Genomic DNA, 21810 nt, shown 5'->3' on the forward strand with positions numbered 1-21810 from the left:
GTCCACAGAAGCTGGGCCTTGGTCCCGCAGCAGGAGCTCGTCCTGCTGTACGGGAATCACCCTCCAGTGCTGCACCAGCCAGCCGGGTACCAGACGGCAGCGATGATACATCTTCTTTTTGATACATTTTTCTTTTGTTTATCCCCAGTACCCAGCATGTAACTGATGTCAATAAACATTTAGTAAAGAATGGATAAATGAAATGCGAAATGTAGTCAGTAAATAAGGACCAACCCAGCAGATTACAAACTGTCAAAGAGCCGAGCGGATGGAACAGTACCCTTCATCATGTCATAACAGTAAACTCTCTCCTGCATAATCCACCCCGCTGCTCACCATCTATTCTTGTCTTCAAAGTCCCAAGACCATGTCTCAGATACCAGAGCAGGATGGAAGGACTTACTGAACTAACCTACAGCTTTGTCGTCGAATATCTTGGGAAAGCCTCTGTTTGGGTATTTGCCCCGGAGCTGCCAGACATCGAAGAAAGGTTTCCAGTCAATGTAGTCCACCAGCTTCTGCAGGTCGTAGTCTTCAAAGACCCGAGTCCCAAGGAATGTGGGCTTCACTACAGGACAGAGTGAGAGGCGTGAACCCTGGTGCCGACCTGGGGCTCAGTGCCACTCATGCCCGGTGCCGCCTGCGGGAGGCCTTCCCTCTCTGTTGGCTCCCACGCTCCGCCTCCCTCCTGTCACCCGGAGGAGGTGTTTTACAAAGAGGGGAACTTGAAATTACTGAGGAGAAGGAGTAATTCGCCAGCACATCTTAAAAAAACCTCTTCTTCCCCTGCAGCTGACTGACTGCACCGCCCTTGGAAACTCTTCCCTCAACCCTCCCCACCAACACCCCCGCCCAAGAAACAAGACAGACTGGGGTTGATCTCACTTGTACAAATGAAGATGATACTAAAAGAAAGAGCACTGGAGAAAGACACATGTAACAGGCCACTTCCATAAAGTTTAAAAACATGAATCAATAATCGATCAATGTATTGCCTACTGAACATATGCACATAATCGAAGTCTGCGGAAATGCACGGAAATGAGGCATCAAATTCAGGATCCTGCAGGGGAGGGAGGGGCTCACAGTAATTCCCACATGTATGGTTTTGTCTTTTTTAAGTGGGCAGTAGCTTATTCCTTAAGTGCCTGGTGGAGGTACACAAATGTTCAATACAGTCTTCTTTACGCCTCCTTGTGAATCTAAAAAAGATCCTAAGTGAAATACTGGTGAAGACTTCAGAGACAGACGGTGCCACTGGGCTTCCTGGGGCACCAGTACCGCCCCGCGCCACCAAGTCCCGGTTGGTTAGGCTGGGGTCCAAGGTGACCACTCCGCTGCCCGCTTCCCAGCCCTCACGCCCTCAGTTTCCTGATCTGCAAATAAGGATCAGAGAACTTAAACTAAAGCACCACGCTCAGGTGCTCAGGGATAACACGGAAGTCTCAAGAGTGTTTTTCCCTCGTTAGACAGTAACAGTGAGAGGTGAAAGTACAGGAAAAGAAAAGTATGTGCAGCTTCTTAATTTTGCCTGGAAATCTCTACCTTTTGACATAGTTCATGGTAGCTTTTCCTCATGTGTTCCTGGTCATCTTTTTATTATACAGGACAATCCTTGCTTTGTAAATATTCTATTATGCTGGTTTGTTTGGTAATGAAAAAGAAATTACAGCTATTCTCCTGACTGAAGTGCCACCCTGCCTGGAAAGTCAGGGAAACGCTCTGCTTCCGGGTCACTCAAGGGTGTTATTCTTGAATGAGCTTGTCGGCCAGAGTTGGAGATGTGTTTGAGGTTTTACCACCAAAGACCTAGAGAGAAGAATCTTTCCTTCTCTCTTTATTGACTTCTTGCAACTACGCTAAGGCTGGGTTGTCCTTAGGGGCCCTACATGGGGCTTAAACAGCCACTTGAAAAGTGTCACCACTGCCACCTGGTGCTGCAGGCCTTCAGTGGACTATTGCCACTGACATGTATTTTGGACGCTTGGCTTGGCTAAAATGGGCTCCCCCTTGTGATATTTTTCCAATTTCATACTGAAAGGAAAAGAAAATAATAGTTTGGACTATATAGTGATTTATATTTTTTCTAAGGTTTACATGTCTTATTTTATCCTCACATTTCCAAAAAGTAACTCCTTTTTTACATATTAGAAACTGTCAAACATGGAAGCAATATGCTCAAGGTCACTTGGGATCAGAACCCAAGCCTCCCAGGTCCCCATCTGCCTTCTTCTCACTAAACCGCACTGAACTCAGCAGGACTGAATCTAGAACCCAGCTCACCTACGTTTCCAATTTAATCCACTCTGCTGAGTGTGTGCAGAACACGGGGGTCGTGAGCAATGAAAGTGGATTTGAGATGTTACCTTGGAAATACAGATTCAATTAATATAACCCCTGTTCACCCTGTCTCGATTTTGCATTCGTATCACATGCCTCTTTGAACCTGTCAAAACGTCTTACACATTTTATTCCTTCATGAACACCTATGCAAGGCAAGAGAAGTGGCTAGAAATCAGAAGGGCAAGAAACCAAATGAAAGAAATCAAAAGAGGGAAGCATCCAGGAGAGAATGAGAGTGAACAAAAATAGGAGAGCCTGCTTCACTGCAATGTTTTAAGGTCTGTTCAACGCACAGGCATTTGCAATTTCAGACATTCCACGTCTGCACTTGGGCCCGCCTGGGACCTAGGCCAAGGTAGTGACAGCACCACCCAGGCAGGTCTCTAGAACTGGCTTCAACCTGAAGGAGGCCCACTCAAACAAAGCACAGAGGCAAGAGTACGGGTTTAGAAGACAGATCAGAGATAGAATGCTAGTGACCTCCCAAGTTATTACCCGAGACTCAGTTTCTTCAAGTAAAAGTGGGGATAATAGCACTTCCTGTGTCAAGGACTCAGAGCCGCTGCAGGTCAATCTCAGGACAGTGTTTAGTTCTCCATAAATGGCACCTGTAGACTTTTATTTTTGATCATCACTGAACATAATTAAGAGTTTTTAGCTGCCTGTTTGATTCTGCTGCTCAGTAAATGCAAACATCTCTTCAGTGCACAGTTATCACATACACTTTTCTCTAACCAATAGCCATACAGACCTGGGGGAGGCTCTGACAGCCAGTCAATATGGAAACCGCTTTCTCTAGCTTGCCTTAAGGTTAAGTATCTTCTTTCCTATGAAAAAAGGAAAAGTTATTCAGTCAGAGACTCAGCGTTTCAGCTGCTACTATGAAAGCATGCCCAAGGAAGCCAGTAAATAAGTTTTGCAAGAAAAAATATGCTTTTATTCACGAAAATTCATATCCTAGAAAGCTCTTCCTTTTTCATCAGCACCGGAACAACAGAGAGTAAAGATGCAATGAGCACCCGTTACATATGGATACGTAAATGCAAGGCGGACCTGCAGCCTTCACCGTGAGGCCTCCTGCCTGTACTTCACCTGAGGCTGGGATTAACTGGTGGCCACCGACTGCCCTGAGGCCCAGAAGGCAGAACCAAGAAACAGCCAAACGTAGGCAAACTAAGGAAGGGGAAGGCCAACCGCAGGGCCCTGGTCCAGCTGACGCCTCAGAAACTTGTTCCCGTCTCGCTGTCTGTTATCCCATTTCACTTACCTGGCCACCCCTGAAATACACCCCCCGCCTCCCCATACACAAGGCCCAGCAAGCAGATAACCAGGAAGAAATATCCCAACGACCTCTAAGGAGTCATCATGCCTAGTCTCCATGCATCTCCTGAAGCTAGTCTACAGAGGGCCAGTTCTTGAAACATTATTCTGCACAGAGAGCTTCGGGCGATCAGGCAGAGAGACTGACACTGGTCCTGCCTAATGTCTGCATTCTCTTCCATCATTTCCTCAAGCATAAGGATCCGTGGGAGCCACCCCGGTACACTCAGTCCCCATCTCCCTGCTGCCTATGAGCTCATGTTTTATTCATTCTCATAAGTGGCAGCCAGCACAGCACCCAACACCTACTTCTTACTCAGTACATGTTTGGAGGAATAAATAAAATTAACCTTAATATAACCCAAAATTACTGGGAACACTGAAGAACGCTGATGTGAACTAGAAAGAAGGACTTCCCAAAAATGATTCCAAACCTTCCCCTCCTCCAAACAGCAAATTCACATTAAAAACTGTAGGATCGGACTTCCCTGGTGGTCCAGTGGTTAAGAATCCGCCTTCCAATGCAAGGGATGCAGGTTAAATCCCTGGTCAGGAAACTAAGATCCCACACGCTGTGGGGCAACTAAGCCCGTGCGCCACAACTAGAGAGCCTGCGCACCGTGACTACCGAGCCCGTGCACCCTGGAGCCACGGGCCACAACTAGAGAAGCCCGCATGCCGCAACGAGGATCCTGCGTGCCGCAACTAAGACCTGACGCGGCCAAAAAAAAACAAAAAACAAAAAACTGTAGGATCGTTTTACTACCCAAACAAGCAGGGACCTGTTTTTGTCACTTACCTTGAGAGACTCATAATGGTCTTGTCTAATATCTTCATATTCTTCCATGATCTCCTCAAAGTACTCATCTTTTAGATTCTCATCTAACAGTTGAGAACACTGAAAATGCAAGATCAAAGTTCAATAACCATAGAGCAGCGAAAGAAGATAAAACATGAGTAATACTGGTCAGTCCTAGGGTCACCTCCTTCAGGAAGCCTTCCCATACTAACATCATTTCCTCTCCCTTCACCAGTTGTGCTAATGCCTGCCTGGCTTTACAGTGAAGGGTTAACTCAGCAGGCCTGGGATGCTCCAATGTTGCACGTTACAAAGAAGAGACTGGACTTTGACCGCTCCTGGGAGATAAACTCTAAGCCCTCAGAATATCCTGCCTGATAAAGAATGTCTTTGTCTACCTGGGGCCTCAGGCCATCCCAGAAAGTTTATGCTAACAATGTGAATTATGGGGGAACTTGGCTTACGTGCTATCTAACCTCTGGAGGGGTTGAAGCCTGAGAACCCCCTAAGGTACTCAGACAGGTCAGACAGGTGAGCATGCCCTGCCTATGTGACTGGCTTCCAATAAAAGCCCAAGACACTAGGGCTCACTAGGCGAGCGTCCCTGGTCGGCAACACTCTGTACATGCTGTCACACATCATTAGTGGAAGAATTAAGCTCTGTCCGTATGACTCCGAGGGGAGAGACACCTGGATGCTGGTGCCTGGCCTTCTCTAGATTCCACTCAATTTTAATCTGTATCCTTTCATGGTTATAAACCGTGATTGTGAGTATAACAGTGTTTCTGAGTTCTGTGAGTCCTAGCAAATCACTGAAACTGGGGGTGGCCTTGGGGCCCCAAAGCACACTGGTTAGGTACCCCCTCTACAGGGTTTCAAAGATACTCTGTTCATCTCTCCACCACTGCATTTACCACAGGCTTCCAGCATCTGCCTAGGCATCTACCTCCCTGACTAGAGGACAGGCCCTGTGAGGGTAGGATTGCACCTTAACCACCTTCGTGCCCCTGGCTTCTAACGTGGGGCCCAGCACATAGAAGGTGCATCCTCACAAAATGTTTGCTGATGGAATGAGGCTGATCTTCACAGTCAACCATGAGCTTGTGCTAAAATAAGAAAGGAAACTGATCATCTGAGAAAAGTGAAGCTACTCAGTAAACTGTAAAACTAGAATCAGCTAAATAGTATTTATGACTATGATTATCAAATAGGTAGAATAGCTGCCACCAAAGCTCAAAATAAAATCACAAAGGAAGAGGACATGGCTGCTGCTGTTCACATCAGTTCCAAAATCACAGCACTGCCCCAACCCTGCATCCTCCAGCAGGATTTTCTAACACACAAAAAGGCAGGGAAGTTCAATACCATTATCTGAAATGGAGGAAGTTCGGCTGGGTGATGGCTAAAGTGCCCATCAGCTTTAAATGTCTATAATTCTGTGTGAATTGTCTAAGTATCTCTAATAAAAATCCAATCACCTGTGAGTTAGTATAAAACCAAATCACTTTATTAAGAAATATAATCAGTAAAGGCCATTGTGATAAGCCTAAAAACAGGCTCCCAAAGGGTATGCATACTAGAGTAATTCCCAGTCTTACGTGAACTTCACCTCAATGGAGTCCTCATTTAGGAAATCCAGCAGAGCTCATGAAAACAGGAAAGGATATCTACTCCTGAGCTCCCCCAAAGTACATGCAATCACTGTTTTAAAACACTGTTGCGTTCTGCTAGAATTTAAACTCTGAGAAAGTAACTCCCCGATTTCCAGAACTTGACAGCATCCAACACAGAAACTACTGGGTAAATGGAAGGGGTTGCTGCTGTTGGCTGGTCCCTTCCACACCCCTCGTGGAGCTCCTGCTGCCAGAGCTGCGGTGACAGGCCCCTCCCTGCTCAGGCTGACTTGCTCAATGGAAACAAGCTCATGGCCAATTATATGGGCTAATCTATGTGGTCCTTCCATCACAAAACCAGAGTCCATCCTGTGTTTTCTTGCCAACCATCAGACATAGTAGAACTTTTCCTTTTCTTTTTTTTTTCTCATGGCAAATTGCAGCACAATTTACGTTGGGAATATGCTGAAAATTTATTTTCTAATTTAAAGAGGACTGAATATTCACACCTTGTTTTTTATTTTTTTTTAAAAAAGGAAAGAACGTAAGGGGGCATCCATCATCTGGTCTAAATCTCCAACTATTATGTACGTAATTGCCACATTTTGGAACCTTTCAAATAAATACATGACACAGTAGCTAGAGTGTAAACCTGCGTCATGATCACTGCAGTGAGATCAAAAGACTCTGAACCATCAATCAATCTAAACAAATCAACCTAAACACACTGTACCACTGACTCCCGAAATGTGTCACTGGCAATTACCCAAATGATTTGCCATCAGACTTATGTCTGAGTAATTTCAAAAGGTGGCTGTTTCTTTGTATATGAGAAGAGCCAACTACTGTCGACTGCCTGGCTGGACCAAACGGTAAAAGGCACAGACACCCACGCCTCATCCTTTGCTGGCTTCCAGCTGGGTCCACGGGGCTTTAGCTCTTCCAGACGGTGGAGGAGTGTCCTCGGAAGAGAATCAAGGGACCAAGTCATTCCCAGCTAAAGTCTTCCCCGACCTGTGGGGCCAGTGTTACCACTGTGCATGCAAACGGGACCAACGGCCTGGTCTCCAAACAGGAAATGTTCACAGTCATTCATTAGCATTTGAAAACAGGAATAAGCCTTAAAGAGAGGCTCACTGGTTACTCAACCATGGACCTGACATAACCTCTTTACGAAACACTATCCAAATATAAGATCCAAAAAATTATTTTTAAATTGAGTTGTAGAAATGTAGTTTATTTGCACGTTAGTCTATCTCAATGGCAATTTAAATAACTGCAATTTTATGACTCCAGCCCGATTTAATTTTATCCTTCTTAATAAAGGGGACATTAGATATTAATGGAAACAAGTTTAACTAACGCCTCACAGAGTAAGAGCACCTGCATTCAAATCCACACCTGTTGCTTCAGGGATGTGTGGCCTCAAGAGTTACTAATCTCTTCATTCCTGTTTCCTCACCTCTAATATGGGGATAATGAAAGTATCCTCACGAGGATAAAAGTATACCTCATGAGAATAAAATAAATCCATGTGAAGCACTTAGCACAGTGCTGGGTACACTATAAATATTTAATAATGTTACTGATTATTGTATAATTTTCATATAAGTAAATTCAAAGATCTGAAAGAATTCCTTTGGAAAATGGCTCAGGAAATGTGTCGCCCTGGTCCAGGCTGCGTGACAGTGCCTGGTAGTGTCACAAGTCACCAGGCCCCTCGCCTGCAAATGTGAAGGTTGGACTAGATTAATGGTGCTTAAATTGCGCTCTTCCAATGAGAACCAGGAATGGGATGAGGGGTGGAAGGGGCTGCTCTCCTTTGTATACTACTGAGTTTTCAGGGGAGACATCACTTGCAAACAAGGTTTCTGTGGCTAAAACAAACTTGGAAACCACTGCACCACATGGTCACTCAGATTCCCACAACCTATTATATCCCATTATTCAGTGAAAATAATGAAACACATAAGAAGAGACGATGTTAGGCTTCACTGATGGAGAAAAGCAGGAAAAACCACTTAGGTAAGTTCTTTATTATATTTACCAAATTCTGTGTTTTCAACATATATCTGTGAATGCTTTTCTGCCCTTGGGTAGGGTCAACTGGCCCATTCCAGATTAAACGTTTTTCTACCTGGAAATGGGTCATTAAAAAAAATTCTACATTCCTTACTACTCAGCCATAAAAAAGAACAAAATAATGCCATTTGCAGAAATATGGATGGACCAAGAGATTTTCATACTGAGTGAAGTAAATCAGAAAGAGAAAGACAAATTCCATACGATATCACCTACATGTGGAATCTAAAATAGGACACAAATGAACTTATCTATGAAACAAAAACAGAATCATGGACATACAGAACAGACTGGTGTTTGCCAAGGGGGAGGTGGTTAGAAGATGTAAGCTTTTATATAGAGAATAGATAGACAACAGAGTCCTACTGTATAGCACAGAGAACTGTATTCAATGTCCTATATTCAATAATGCAAAAGAGAATCAGGCTCCCTGACTTCAGACTATACTACAAAGCTACAGTAATAAAGACAGTATGGTACTGGCACAAAAACAGAAATATACATCAATGGAACAGGATAGAAAGCCCAGAGATAAACTCACGCACATATGATCACCTTATCTTTGATAAAGGAGGCAGGAATGTACAGTGGAGGAAAGATAGCCTCTTCAATAAGTGGTGATGGGAAAACTGGACAGGTACATGTAAAAGTATGAAATTAGAACACTCCCTAACACCATACACAAAAATAAACTCAAAATGGATTAAAGACCTTCATGTAAGGCCAGACACTATCAAACTCTTAGAGGAAAACATAGGCAGAACACTCTGACATAAATCACAGCAAGATCCTTTTTGACCCACTTCCTAGAGAAATGGAAATAAAAACAAAAATAAACAAATGAGACCTAATGAAACTTCAAATCTTTTGCATAGCAAAGGAAACCACAAACAAGACAAAAAGACAACCCTCAGAATGGGAGAAAATATTTGCAAATGAAGCAACTGACAAAGGATTAATCTTTAAAATTTAGAAGCAGCTCAATATAAAAAAACAAACAAACAACTCAATCCAAAAATGGGCAGAAGACCTAAATAGACATTTCTCCAAAGAAGATATACAGATTGCCAACAAACACATGAAAGAATGCTCAACATCATTAATCATTAGAGAAATGCAAATCAAAACTACAATGAGGGGGCTTCCCAGGTGGCGCAGTGGTTGAGAGTCCGCCTGCCGATGCAGGGGACACAGGTTCGTGCCCCGGTCCGGGAAGATCCCACATGCCGCGGAGCCATGGCCACTAAGCCTGCGCGTCCGGAGCCTGTGCTCTGCAACGGGAGAGGCCACAGCAGTGAGAGGCCCGCGTACCGCAAAAAAACAAACAAACAAACAAAAAAAAACTACAATGAGGGGGCTTTCCTGGTGGCGCAGTGGTTGAGAGTCCGCCTGCCGATGCAGGGGACAGGGTTCGTGCCCCGGTCCGGGAAGATCCCACATGCCGCGGAGCGGCTGGGCCCATGAGCCATGGCCGCTGAGCCTGCGCGTCCGGAGCCTGTGCTCCGCAACGGGAGAGGCCACACAGTGAGAGGCCCGCGTACCGCAAAAAACAAAACAAAACAAAAAAAGAGATGAATGGATAAAAAAAATGTGGCACATATATACAATGGAATATTACTCATAAAAAGAAACGAAATTGAGTTATTTGTAGTGAGGTGGATGTACCTAGAGTCTGTCATACAGAGTGAAGTAAAAGTCGAAAGAGAAAAACAAATACCATATGCTAACACATATATGTGGAATCTAAGAAATAAAAAAGGTCATGAAGAACCTAGGGGCAAGACAAGAATAAAGACACAGACCTACTAGAGAATGGACTTGAGGATAAGGGGAGGGGGAAGGGTAAGCTGTGACAAAGTGAGAGAGAGGCACAGACATATATACACTATCAAATGTAAAATACATAGCTAGTGAGAAGCAGCCGCATAGCACAGGGAGATCAGCTCAGTGGTTTGTAACCACCTACAGGGGTGGGATAGGGAGGGAGGGAGGGAGACGCAAGAGGGAAGAGATATGGGAACATATGTATAACTGATTCACTTTGTTATAAAGCAGAAACTAACACACCATTGTAAAGCAATTATACCCCAATAAAGATGTTAAAAATATATAAATAATGCAAAAGATTATTAAAAAGAATGCATATATATGCATAACTGAATTACTTTGCTGTACAGCAGAAACTAACACAACGTTGTAAAAAACTATACTTCAAATAAAATTGATTAAAAAATTCTGCATTCCTTTCATCTCTGGCACAGAGTTAAGAAGTGCCCATTCATGTTTGTAAATATTTGTCAATGGCTGAAATCTCTCTCTGGGTTGGTGTCAAGGTCCAAGTGTCCTGACACACTTCCTATTACTCAGGCCAGCACTGCTACAGCTGGCTCGGAGGTGGTGCCGGAAAACACAGGACACACACACCCGTCCTCCTTCCGGCAATGCACACACCCACAGTGACCACGACACGAGCCCAAGGATATTTTTTCACATTTCCCTAGTACAATTAAACAGAAGATCAGCTCTATGCTTTGTGACCACAGGGAGGGGTGGGATAGGGAGGGTGGGAGGTAGGGAGATGCAAGAGAGAAGAAATAAGGAAACATATATATATATATATATATATATATATATATAAAACTGATTGATTTTGTTGTAAATCAGAAACCAACACACCATTGTAAAGCAATTATACTCCAATAAAAATGTTAAAAACAAAAACCAATACAAGGTTTTGGGCAATACCCTCAACTCAGAGCCCTCTGTGTTGCCCCTTCAACGCAGCTCTAACTCTCAGGCACTCTGTTGCCCCTACACAGGAGCTCTAACTCTCACCACTCTGTTTGCTCCTTCAGAGCGCCTCTAATTGTAAGCGCTCTCAGTTGCTGATTCACAGCAGCTGTAAACCTCAGCGCTCTCTGTTGCCCCTTCCACGCAGATCTAACTCTCAGCGCTCGCTGTTGCCCCTTCACAGGAGCTCTGACTAACTCTCACCGCTCTGTTTGCTCCTTCAGAGCAGCTCTAATTCTAAGTGCTCTCAGTTGCCCGTTCACAGCAGCTGTAAACCTCATCGCTCTCTCTTGCCCCTACAACGCAGCTCTAACGCTCAGCACTCGCTGTTGCCTCTTCAGTGCAGCTCTGACTAAATCTCGGCGCTATGTGTTGCCCCTTCACAGCAGCTCTCTTATCGCTCTCTGTTGCCCCTTCACAACAGCTCTAACTATCTCCACTCTGTTTCCCCTTCAAGCAGCTCTAATTCTCACCACTCTCTCTTTCCGCTTGACAGCAGCCCTGACTCTCAACGCTCTGTGTTGCCCCTTCAACGCAGCTGTAACTCAGAACTCACTGTTGCCCATTCATAGCAGATATAACACTCAGCCCTGTCTGTTGCCCCTTCACAGCAGCTCTAACTCTCAGAGCGCTCTGTTGCCCCTTCAGAGGAGCTCTGACTAAATCTCAGCGCTCTCTGTTGCCCCTTCACACCAGCTCTATCTCTCAGCGCTCTGTGCTGCCCCTTCAGCGCAGTTCTAACTCTCACCTCTCTCTCTTGCACAGTCACAGCAGCTCTAACTACCTCTCACCGCTATCTGTTGCCCCTTCACAGGAGCTCTAACTCTCAGTGCTATGTGTTGCCCATTCTCAGCAACACTAAATCTCAGCGCTCCATGTTGCCCCTTCAGAGCAGCTCTAAATCTCAGCACTCTGTGTTGCCCCTTCAATACAGTTCTCTCACCTCTCTCTGTTGCCCAGTCACAGCAGCTCTAACTACCTCTCAGCGCTATCTGTAGCACCTTCACAGCAGCTCTAAATCTCAGCACTCTCTGTTGCCCATTGAACACAGCTCTAATTCTCAGCGATCCCTGGTGTCCCTTCACAGGAGCGCTGACTAAATGTCAAGCGCTCTGTGCTGCCCCTTCACAGAAGCTGTAACTCTAAGTGCTCTTTGTTGCCCCTGCAATGCAGATATAAGTCACAGCGCTCTGTGCTGCCCCTTCAACGCAGTCCCAACTCTCACCTCTCTCTCTTGCACAGTCACAGCAGCTCTAACTACCTCTCACCGCTATCTGTAGCCCCTTCACAGGAGCTCTCTCAGCGCTATGTGTTGCCCCTTCTCAGTAACGCTAAATCTCACCACTCCGTGTTGCCCCTTCAACGCAGCTCTAATTCTCAGCGATCCCTGGTGCCCCTTCACAGGAGCGCTGACAGATTCTCAAGCGTTGTCTGCTGCCCCTTCACAGCAGCTGTAACTCTAAGTGCACTCAGTTGCCCCTTCTCAGCAGCTCTAACTCACAGCGCTCTGGGTTGCCCCTTCAGTGCAGCTCTCACTAAATCTCAGCGCTCTGTGTTTCCCCTTCACAGCAGCTCTCTAAGCGCTCTCTGTTGCCCCTTCACAGCAGCGCTAACTCTCAGAGCGCTCTGTTGCCCTTCAGAGCAGCTCTCACTAACTTTCAGCGCTCCCGGTTGCCCCTTCACAACAGTTCTAACTCAGCGCTCTGTGTTGCCCCTTCACAACATCTTCGAATAACTCTCACCGCTCCCTGTTGCCACTTATCTGCAGCTCTAACTCTCAGCGCTCTCTTGCCCCTTCAGAACAGCTCTGAATTAATCTCACCTCTCCCTGTTGCCCATTCATAGCAGCTCTAACGCTAAGCGCTCTAAGTTTCCCCTTCACATCATCTCTAACTCTCAGCACTTTCTGTTGCCCCTTCACAGCAGCTCTGACTAAATCGCAGCGCTCTCTGTTGCCCCTTCACAGCACCTATAACTGTAAGCGCTCTCAGTTGCCCCTTCAGAGCAGCTCTGATGAAATCTCACACTCTCTGTGGCCCCTCCACAGCAGCTGTATCGCTCAGCGATCTCTACTGCCCCTTCACAGGAGCTCTAACTCTCACCGCCCTGTTTGCCCCTTCAGAGCAGCTCTAATTCTAAGCGCCCTTTGTTGCCCCTTCGACGCAGCTCTAAACTTCAGCGCTCGCTGTTGCGCCTTCAGTGCAGCTCTGACTAAATCTCAGCGCTCTGTGTGGCCCCTTCACAACAGCTCTAACTCTCAGCGCTGTGTGTTGCCCCTTCACAACAGCTGCAACTCTCACCACTCTGTTTCCCCTTCACAGCAGCTCTAACTCTCACCACTCTCTGTTTCCGCTTCACAGCAGCCCTGACTCTCAACCCTCTGGGTTGCTCCTTCAACGCAGCTGTAACTCAGCGCTCACTGTTGCCAATTCATAGCAGCTATAACTCTCAGCGCTCTGTTGCCCCTGCATAGCAGCTCTGACTAAATCTCAGCGCTCTCTGTTGCCCCTTCACACCAGCTCTATCTCTCAGCACACCGTGTTGCCCCTTCAACGCAGCTCTAACTCTCAGTGCTCTCTCTGTTTCCCCTTCACAGCAGCTCTAACTCTAAGCGCTCTCAGTTGCCCCTTCAGTGCAGCTCTATAACTCACAGCACTCTCTGTTCCCACTTTAACGCAGCTCTAACTCTCACCGCTCTCTGTTGCCCTTCAGAGCAGCTCTGACTAAATCTCAGTGCTCTCTGATTCCCCAAGGCAGCTTTAACTCTCAGCGCTCTCTATTGCCCCTTCACAGGAGCTCTAACTCTCACCGCTGTTTGCTAATTGAGAGCAGCCCTAATTCTAAGCGCTCTCAGTTGCCCCTTCACAGCAGCTGTAAACCTCAGCGAGCTTTGTTGCCCCTTCAACGCAGCTCTAACTCTCAGCGCTCGCTGTTGCCCCTTCAGTGCAGCTCTGACTAAATCTCAGCGCGCTGTGTTGCCCCTTCACAGAAGCTCTCTCAGCGCTCTCTGTTGCCCCTTCACGGCAGCTCTAACTCTCACCAATCTCTGTTTCCGCTTCACAGCAGCCCTGACTCTCTACGCTCTGTTGCCCCTTCACAGCGGCTTTAACTCTAAGTGCTCTCAGTTGCCCCTTCACAGCAGCTCTAACTCTCAGAGCGCTCTGTTGCCCCTTCAGAGGAGCTCTGACTAAATCTCAGCGCTCTCTGTTGCACATTCATAGCAGCTATAACTCTCAGCGCTCTGTTGCCCCTTCAGAGGAGCTCTGAGTAAATCTCAGCGCTCTCTGTTTCGCCTTCACAACAGCTCTATCTCTCAGCGCTCTCTGTTGCCCCTTCACAGCAGCTCTAACTCTCAGCGCACTCTGTTGCCCTTCAGAGTAGCACTGACTAAACCTCAGCGCTTTCTGTTGCCCCTTCACAGCAGCTCTAACTCTCAGAGTGCTCTGTTGCCCCTTCAGAGGAGCTCTGACTAAATCTCAGCGCTCTCTGTTGCCCATTCATAGCAGATATAACTCTCAGCCCTGACTGTTGCCCCTTCAGAGCAGCTCTGAATAAATCTCAGCGCTCTCTGTTGCCCCTTCACACCAGCTCTATCTCTCATCGCTCTGTGCTGCCCCTTCAACGCATTTCTAACTCTCACCTCTCTCTCTTGCACAGTCACAGCAGCTCTAACTACCTCTCACCGCTATCTGTTGCCCCTTCACAGGAGCTCTAACTCTCAGCGCTATGTGTTGCCCCTTCTCAGCAACGCTAAATCTCAGCACTCCGTGTTGCCTCTTCAATGCAGCTCTAATTCTCAGCCATCCCTGGTGCCCCTTCACAGGAGCGCTAACTGACTCTCAAGCGTTGTCTGCTGCCCCTACACAGCAGCTGTAACTCTAAGTGCACTCAGTTGCCCCTTCTCAGCAGCTCTAACTTCCAGAGCTCTGTGTTGCCCCTTCACAGCAGCTCTAACGCTGAGCTCTCTCAGTTGCCCCTTCAATGCAGCTCTAACTCACAGCACTCTGTGTTGCCCCTTCAACGCAGCTGTAACTCTCACGGATCTCTGTTGCCCTTTCACAGCAGCTCTAACTCTAAGAGCTCTCATTTGCCCCTTCAATGCAGCTCTAACGCACAGCACTCTGGGTTGCCCCTTCAGTGCAGCTCTGACTAAATCTCAGCGCTCTGTGTTTCCCCTTCACAGAAGCTTTCTCAGCGCTCTGTGTAGCCCCTACACAGCAGCTCTAAATCTCAGCGCCGTGTGTTGCCCCTTCACAACAGCTCTAACTCTCTCCACTCTCTGTTTCCCATTCACAGCAGCTCTAACTCTCACCACTCTGTTTCCGCTTCACAGCAGCCCTCACTCTCAACGCTCTGGGTTGCCCATCAACACAGTTGTAAGTCGGCGCTCACTGTTGCCCATTCATAGCAGCTATAACTCTCAGCGCTCTGTTGACCCTTCATTGTAGCTCTGACTAAACCTCAGCGCTCTCTGTTGCCCCTTCACACCAGCTCTATCTCTCAGCACACCGTGTTGCCCCTTCAACGCAGCTCTAACTCTCAGAGCTCTCTCAGAGCTCCCCTTCACAGCAGCTCTAACTGTTGCCCCTTCAACGCAGCTCTAACTCTAAGCGCTCTCAGTTGCCCCTTCAATGCAGCTCTATAACTCACAGCACTCTCTGTTCCCACTTTAACGCAGCTCTAACTCTCACCACTCTCTGTTGCCCTTCAGAGCAGCTCTGACTAAATCTCAGTGCTCTCTCTTTCCCCAAGGCAGCTTTAACTCTCAGCGCTCTCTATTGCCCCTTCACAGGAGCTCTAACTCTCACCGCTCTGTTTGCTAATTGAGAGCAGCTCTAATTCTAAGCGCTCTCACTTGCCCCTTCACAGCAGCTGTAAACCTCAGCGAGCTCTGTTGCCCCTTCAACGAAGCTCTAACTCTCAGCGCTCGCTGTTGCCCCTTCAGTGCAGCTCTGACTAAATCTCAGCGCGCTGTGTTGCCCCTTCACAGAAACTCTCTCAGCACGCTCTGTTGCCCCTTCACAGCAGCTCTAACTCTCAGCGCGCTGTGTTGCCCCTTCACAACAGCTGTAACTCTCACCACTCTCTGTTTCCCCTTCACGGCAGCTCTAACTCTCACCAATCTCTGTTTCCGCTTCACAGCAGCCCTGACTCTCTACGCTCTGTTGCCCCTTCACAGCGGCTTTAACTCTAAGTGCTCTCAGTTGCCCCTTCACAGCAGCTCTAACTCTCAGAGCGCTCTGTTGCCCCTTCAGAGGAGCTCTGACTAAGTCTCAGCGCTCTGTGTTGCCCCTTCACAGCAGGCCTGACTCTCAGCGCTCTGTGTTGCCCCTTCACAACAGCTCTAACTCTCTCCACTCTCTGTTTCCCCTTCACAGCACCTCTAACTCTCACCACTCTGTTTCCGCTTCACAGCAGCCCTGACTCTCCATGCTCTGTGTTGCCCCTTCAACGCAGCTGTAACTCAGAGCTCACTGTTGCCCATTCATAGCAGATATAACTCTCAGCCCTGACCGTTGCCCCTTCAGAGCAGCTCTAACTACCTCTCACCGCTATCTGTAGCCCCTTTACAGAAGCTCTCTCAGCGCTATGTGTTGCCCCTTCTCAGCAACGCTAAATCTCACACTCCGTGTTGCCCCTTCAACGCAGCTCTAATTCTCAGCGATCCCTGGTGCCCCTTCACAGGAGCGCTGACAGATTCTCAAGCGTTGTCTGCTGCCCCTTCACAGCAGCTGTAACTCTAAGTGCACTCAGTTGCCCCTTCTCAGCAGCTCTAACTCACAGCGCTCTGGGTTTCCCCTTCAGTGCAGCTCTCACTAAATCTCAGCGCTCTGTGTTTCCCCTTCACAGCAGCTCTCTAAGCGCTCTCTGTTGCCCCTGCACAGCAGCGCTAACTCTCAGAGCGCTCTGTTGCCCTTCAGAGCAGCTCTCACTAACTTTCAGCGCTCCCGGTTGCCCCTTCACAACAGCTCTAACTCAGCGCTCTGTGTTGCCCCTTCACAACATCTTCGAATAACTCTCACCGCTCCCCGTTGCCACTTATCTGCAGCTCTAACTCTCAGCGCTCTCTTTTGCCCCTTCAGAACAGCTCTGAATTAATCTCACCTCTCCCTGTTGCCCATTCATAGCAGCTCTAACGCTAAGCGCTCTAAGTTTCCCCTTCACATCAGCTCTAACTCTCAGCACTTTCTGTTGCCCCTTCACAGCAGCTCTGACTAAATCGCGGCGCTCTCTGTTGCCCCTTCACAGCACCTATAACTGTAAGCGCTCTCAGTTGCCCCTTCAGAGCAGCTCTGATGAAATCTCAGCACTCTCTGTGGCCCCTCCACAGCAGCTGTATCTCTCAGAGCTCTCTACTGCCCCATCACAGGAGCTCTAACTCTCACCGCTCTGTTTGCTCCTTCAGAGCAGCTCTAATTCTAAGCGCCCTTTGTTGCCCCTTCGACGCAGCTCTAAACCTCAGCGCTCGCTGTTGCGCCTTCAGTGCAGCTCTGACTAAATCTCAGCGCGCTGTGTGGCCCCTTCACAACAGCTCTAACTCTCAGCGCTGTGTGTTGCCCCTTCACAACAGCTGCAACTCTCACCACTCTGTTTCCCCTTCACAGCAGCTCTAACTCTCACCACTCTGTTTCCGCTTCACAGCAGCCCTCACTCTCAACCCTCTGGGTTGCTCCTTCAACGCAGCTGTAACTCAGCGCTCACTGTTGCCAATTCATAGCAGCTATAACTCTCAGCGCTCTGTTGCCCCTGCAAGGCAGCTCTGACTAAATCTCAGCGCTCTCTGTTGCCCCTTCACACCAGCTCTATCTCTCAGCACACCGTGTTGCCCCTTCAACGCAGCTCTAACTCTCAGAGCTCTCTCTGTTTCCCCTTCACAGCAGCTCTAACTCTAAGCGCTCTCAGTTGCCCCTTCAGTGCAGCTCTATAACTCACAGCACTCTCTGTTCCCACTTTAACGCAGCTCTAACTCTCACCGCTCTCTGTTGCCCTTCAGAGCAGCTCTGACTAAATCTCAGTGCTCTCTCTTTCCCCAAGGCAGCTTTAACTCTCAGCGCTCTCTATTGCCCCTTCACAGGAGCTCTAACTCTCACCGCTCTGTTTGCTAATTGAGAGCAGCTCTAATTCTAAGCGCTCTCACTTGCCTCTTCACAGCAGCTGTAAACCTCAGCGAGCTCTGTTGCCCCTTCAACGCAGCTCTAACTCTCAGCGCTCGCTGTTGCCCCTTCAGTGCAGCTCTGACTAAATCTCAGCGCGCTGTGTTGCCCCTTCACAACAGCTGTAACTCTCACCACTCTCTGTTTCCCCTTCACGGCAGCTCTAACTCTCACCAATCTCTGTTTCCGCTTCACAGCAGCCCTGACTCTCTACGCTCTGTTGCCCCTTCACAGCGGCTTTAACTCTAAGTGCTCTCAGTTGCCCCTTCACAGCAGCTCTAACTCTCAGAGCGCTCTGTTGCCCCTTCAGAGGAGCTCTGACTAAATCTCAGCGCTCTCTGTTGCACATTCATAGCAGCTATAACTCTCAGCGCTCTGTTGCCCCTTCAGAGGAGCTCTGAGTAAATCTCAGCGCTCTCTGTTTCGCCTTCACAACAGCTCTATCTCTCAGCGCTCTCTGTTGCCCCTTCACAGCAGCTCTAACTCTCAGCGCACTCTGTTGCCCTTCAGAGTAGCACTGACTAAACCTCAGCGCTTTCTGTTGCCCCTTCACAGCAGCTCTAACTCTCAGAGTGCTCTGTTGCCCCTTCAGAGGAGCTCTGACTAAATCTCAGCGCTCTCTGTTGCCCATTCATAGCAGATATAACTCTCAGCCCTGACTGTTGCCCCTTCAGAGCAGCTCTGAATAAATCTCAGCGCTCTCTGTTGCCCCTTCACACCAGCTCTATCTCTCATCGCTCTGTGCTGCCCCTTCAACGCATTTCTAACTCTCACCTCTCTCTCTTGCACAGTCACAGCAGCTCTAACTACCTCTCACCGCTATCTGTTGCCCCTTCACAGGAGCTCTAACTCTCAGCGCTATGTGTTGCCCCTTCTCAGCAACGCTAAATCTCAGCACTCCGTGTTGCCTCTTCAATGCAGCTCTAATTCTCAGCCATCCCTGGTGCCCCTTCACAGGAGCGCTAACTGACTCTCAAGCGTTGTCTGCTGCCCCTACACAGCAGCTGTAACTCTAAGTGCACTCAGTTGCCCCTTCTCAGCAGCTCTAACTTCCAGAGCTCTGTGTTGCCCCTTCACAGCAGCTCTAACGCTGAGCTCTCTCAGTTGCCCCTTCAATGCAGCTCTAACTCACAGCACTCTGTGTTGCCCCTTCAACGCAGCTGTAACTCTCACGGATCTCTGTTGCCCTTTCACAGCAGCTCTAACTCTAAGAGCTCTCATTTGCCCCTTCAATGCAGCTCTAACGCACAGCACTCTGGGTTGCCCCTTCAGTGCAGCTCTGACTAAATCTCAGCGCTCTGTGTTTCCCCTTCACAGAAGCTTTCTCAGCGCTCTGTGTAGCCCCTACACAGCAGCTCTAAATCTCAGCGCCGTGTGTTGCCCCTTCACAACAGCTCTAACTCTCTCCACTCTCTGTTTCCCATTCACAGCAGCTCTAACTCTCACCACTCTGTTTCCGCTTCACAGCAGCCCTCACTCTCAACGCTCTGGGTTGCCCATCAACACAGTTGTAAGTCGGCGCTCACTGTTGCCCATTCATAGCAGCTATAACTCTCAGCGCTCTGTTGACCCTTCATTGTAGCTCTGACTAAACCTCAGCGCTCTCTGTTGCCCCTTCACACCAGCTCTATCTCTCAGCACACCGTGTTGCCCCTTCAACGCAGCTCTAACTCTCAGAGCTCTCTCAGAGCTCCCCTTCACAGCAGCTCTAACTGTTGCCCCTTCAACGCAGCTCTAACTCTAAGCGCTCTCAGTTGCCCCTTCAATGCAGCTCTATAACTCACAGCACTCTCTGTTCCCACTTTAACGCAGCTCTAACTCTCACCACTCTCTGTTGCCCTTCAGAGCAGCTCTGACTAAATCTCAGTGCTCTCTCTTTCCCCAAGGCAGCTTTAACTCTCAGCGCTCTCTATTGCCCCTTCACAGGAGCTCTAACTCTCACCGCTCTGTTTGCTAATTGAGAGCAGCTCTAATTCTAAGCGCTCTCACTTGCCCCTTCACAGCAGCTGTAAACCTCAGCGAGCTCTGTTGCCCCTTCAACGAAGCTCTAACTCTCAGCGCTCGCTGTTGCCCCTTCAGTGCAGCTCTGACTAAATCTCAGCGCGCTGTGTTGCCCCTTCACAGAAACTCTCTCAGCACGCTCTGTTGCCCCTTCACAGCAGCTCTAACTCTCAGCGCGCTGTGTTGCCCCTTCACAACAGCTGTAACTCTCACCACTCTCTGTTTCCCCTTCACGGCAGCTCTAACTCTCACCAATCTCTGTTTCCGCTTCACAGCAGCCCTGACTCTCTACGCTCTGTTGCCCCTTCACAGCGGCTTTAACTCTAAGTGCTCTCAGTTGCCCCTTCACAGCAGCTCTAACTCTCAGAGCGCTCTGTTGCCCCTTCAGAGGAGCTCTGACTAAGTCTCAGCGCTCTGTGTTGCCCCTTCACAGCAGGCCTGACTCTCAGCGCTCTGTGTTGCCCCTTCACAACAGCTCTAACTCTCTCCACTCTCTGTTTCCCCTTCACAGCACCTCTAACTCTCACCACTCTGTTTCCGCTTCACAGCAGCCCTGACTCTCCATGCTCTGTGTTGCCCCTTCAACGCAGCTGTAACTCAGAGCTCACTGTTGCCCATTCATAGCAGATATAACTCTCAGCCCTGACCGTTGCCCCTTCAGAGCAGCTCTAACTACCTCTCACCGCTATCTGTAGCCCCTTTACAGAAGCTCTCTCAGCGCTATGTGTTGCCCCTTCTCAGCAACGCTAAATCTCACACTCCGTGTTGCCCCTTCAACGCAGCTCTAATTCTCAGCGATCCCTGGTGCCCCTTCACAGGAGCGCTGACAGATTCTCAAGCGTTGTCTGCTGCCCCTTCACAGCAGCTGTAACTCTAAGTGCACTCAGTTGCCCCTTCTCAGCAGCTCTAACTCACAGCGCTCTGGGTTTCCCCTTCAGTGCAGCTCTCACTAAATCTCAGCGCTCTGTGTTTCCCCTTCACAGCAGCTCTCTAAGCGCTCTCTGTTGCCCCTGCACAGCAGCGCTAACTCTCAGAGCGCTCTGTTGCCCTTCAGAGCAGCTCTCACTAACTTTCAGCGCTCCCGGTTGCCCCTTCACAACAGCTCTAACTCAGCGCTCTGTGTTGCCCCTTCACAACATCTTCGAATAACTCTCACCGCTCCCCGTTGCCACTTATCTGCAGCTCTAACTCTCAGCGCTCTCTTTTGCCCCTTCAGAACAGCTCTGAATTAATCTCACCTCTCCCTGTTGCCCATTCATAGCAGCTCTAACGCTAAGCGCTCTAAGTTTCCCCTTCACATCAGCTCTAACTCTCAGCACTTTCTGTTGCCCCTTCACAGCAGCTCTGACTAAATCGCGGCGCTCTCTGTTGCCCCTTCACAGCACCTATAACTGTAAGCGCTCTCAGTTGCCCCTTCAGAGCAGCTCTGATGAAATCTCAGCACTCTCTGTGGCCCCTCCACAGCAGCTGTATCTCTCAGAGCTCTCTACTGCCCCATCACAGGAGCTCTAACTCTCACCGCTCTGTTTGCTCCTTCAGAGCAGCTCTAATTCTAAGCGCCCTTTGTTGCCCCTTCGACGCAGCTCTAAACCTCAGCGCTCGCTGTTGCGCCTTCAGTGCAGCTCTGACTAAATCTCAGCGCGCTGTGTGGCCCCTTCACAACAGCTCTAACTCTCAGCGCTGTGTGTTGCCCCTTCACAACAGCTGC

General features: G+C 48.6%; 1 protein-coding gene across 1 annotated transcript in view; it reads right to left on the reverse strand.

Annotated features, from left to right (window-relative positions):
• Nucleotides 1–21810, reverse strand: part of LOC309971810 (methionine synthase-like) — a gene marked incomplete at its 5' end in the record, with an annotated part of 103830 nt that overhangs the window by 7904 nt on the left and 74116 nt on the right. The window contains 3 exons of the mRNA XM_082855188.1: nucleotides 413–568; nucleotides 3095–3170; nucleotides 4463–4561. Coding sequence (XP_082711314.1) covers nucleotides 413–568; nucleotides 3095–3170; nucleotides 4463–4561 — 331 coding nt within the window. The remainder of the gene's footprint in view (nucleotides 1–412; nucleotides 569–3094; nucleotides 3171–4462; nucleotides 4562–21810) is intronic.

Source organism: Leucopleurus acutus (genome assembly GCF_964270905.1).
Source record: "Leucopleurus acutus genome assembly, chromosome: 14".
NCBI lineage: Eukaryota > Metazoa > Chordata > Mammalia > Artiodactyla > Delphinidae > Leucopleurus > Leucopleurus acutus.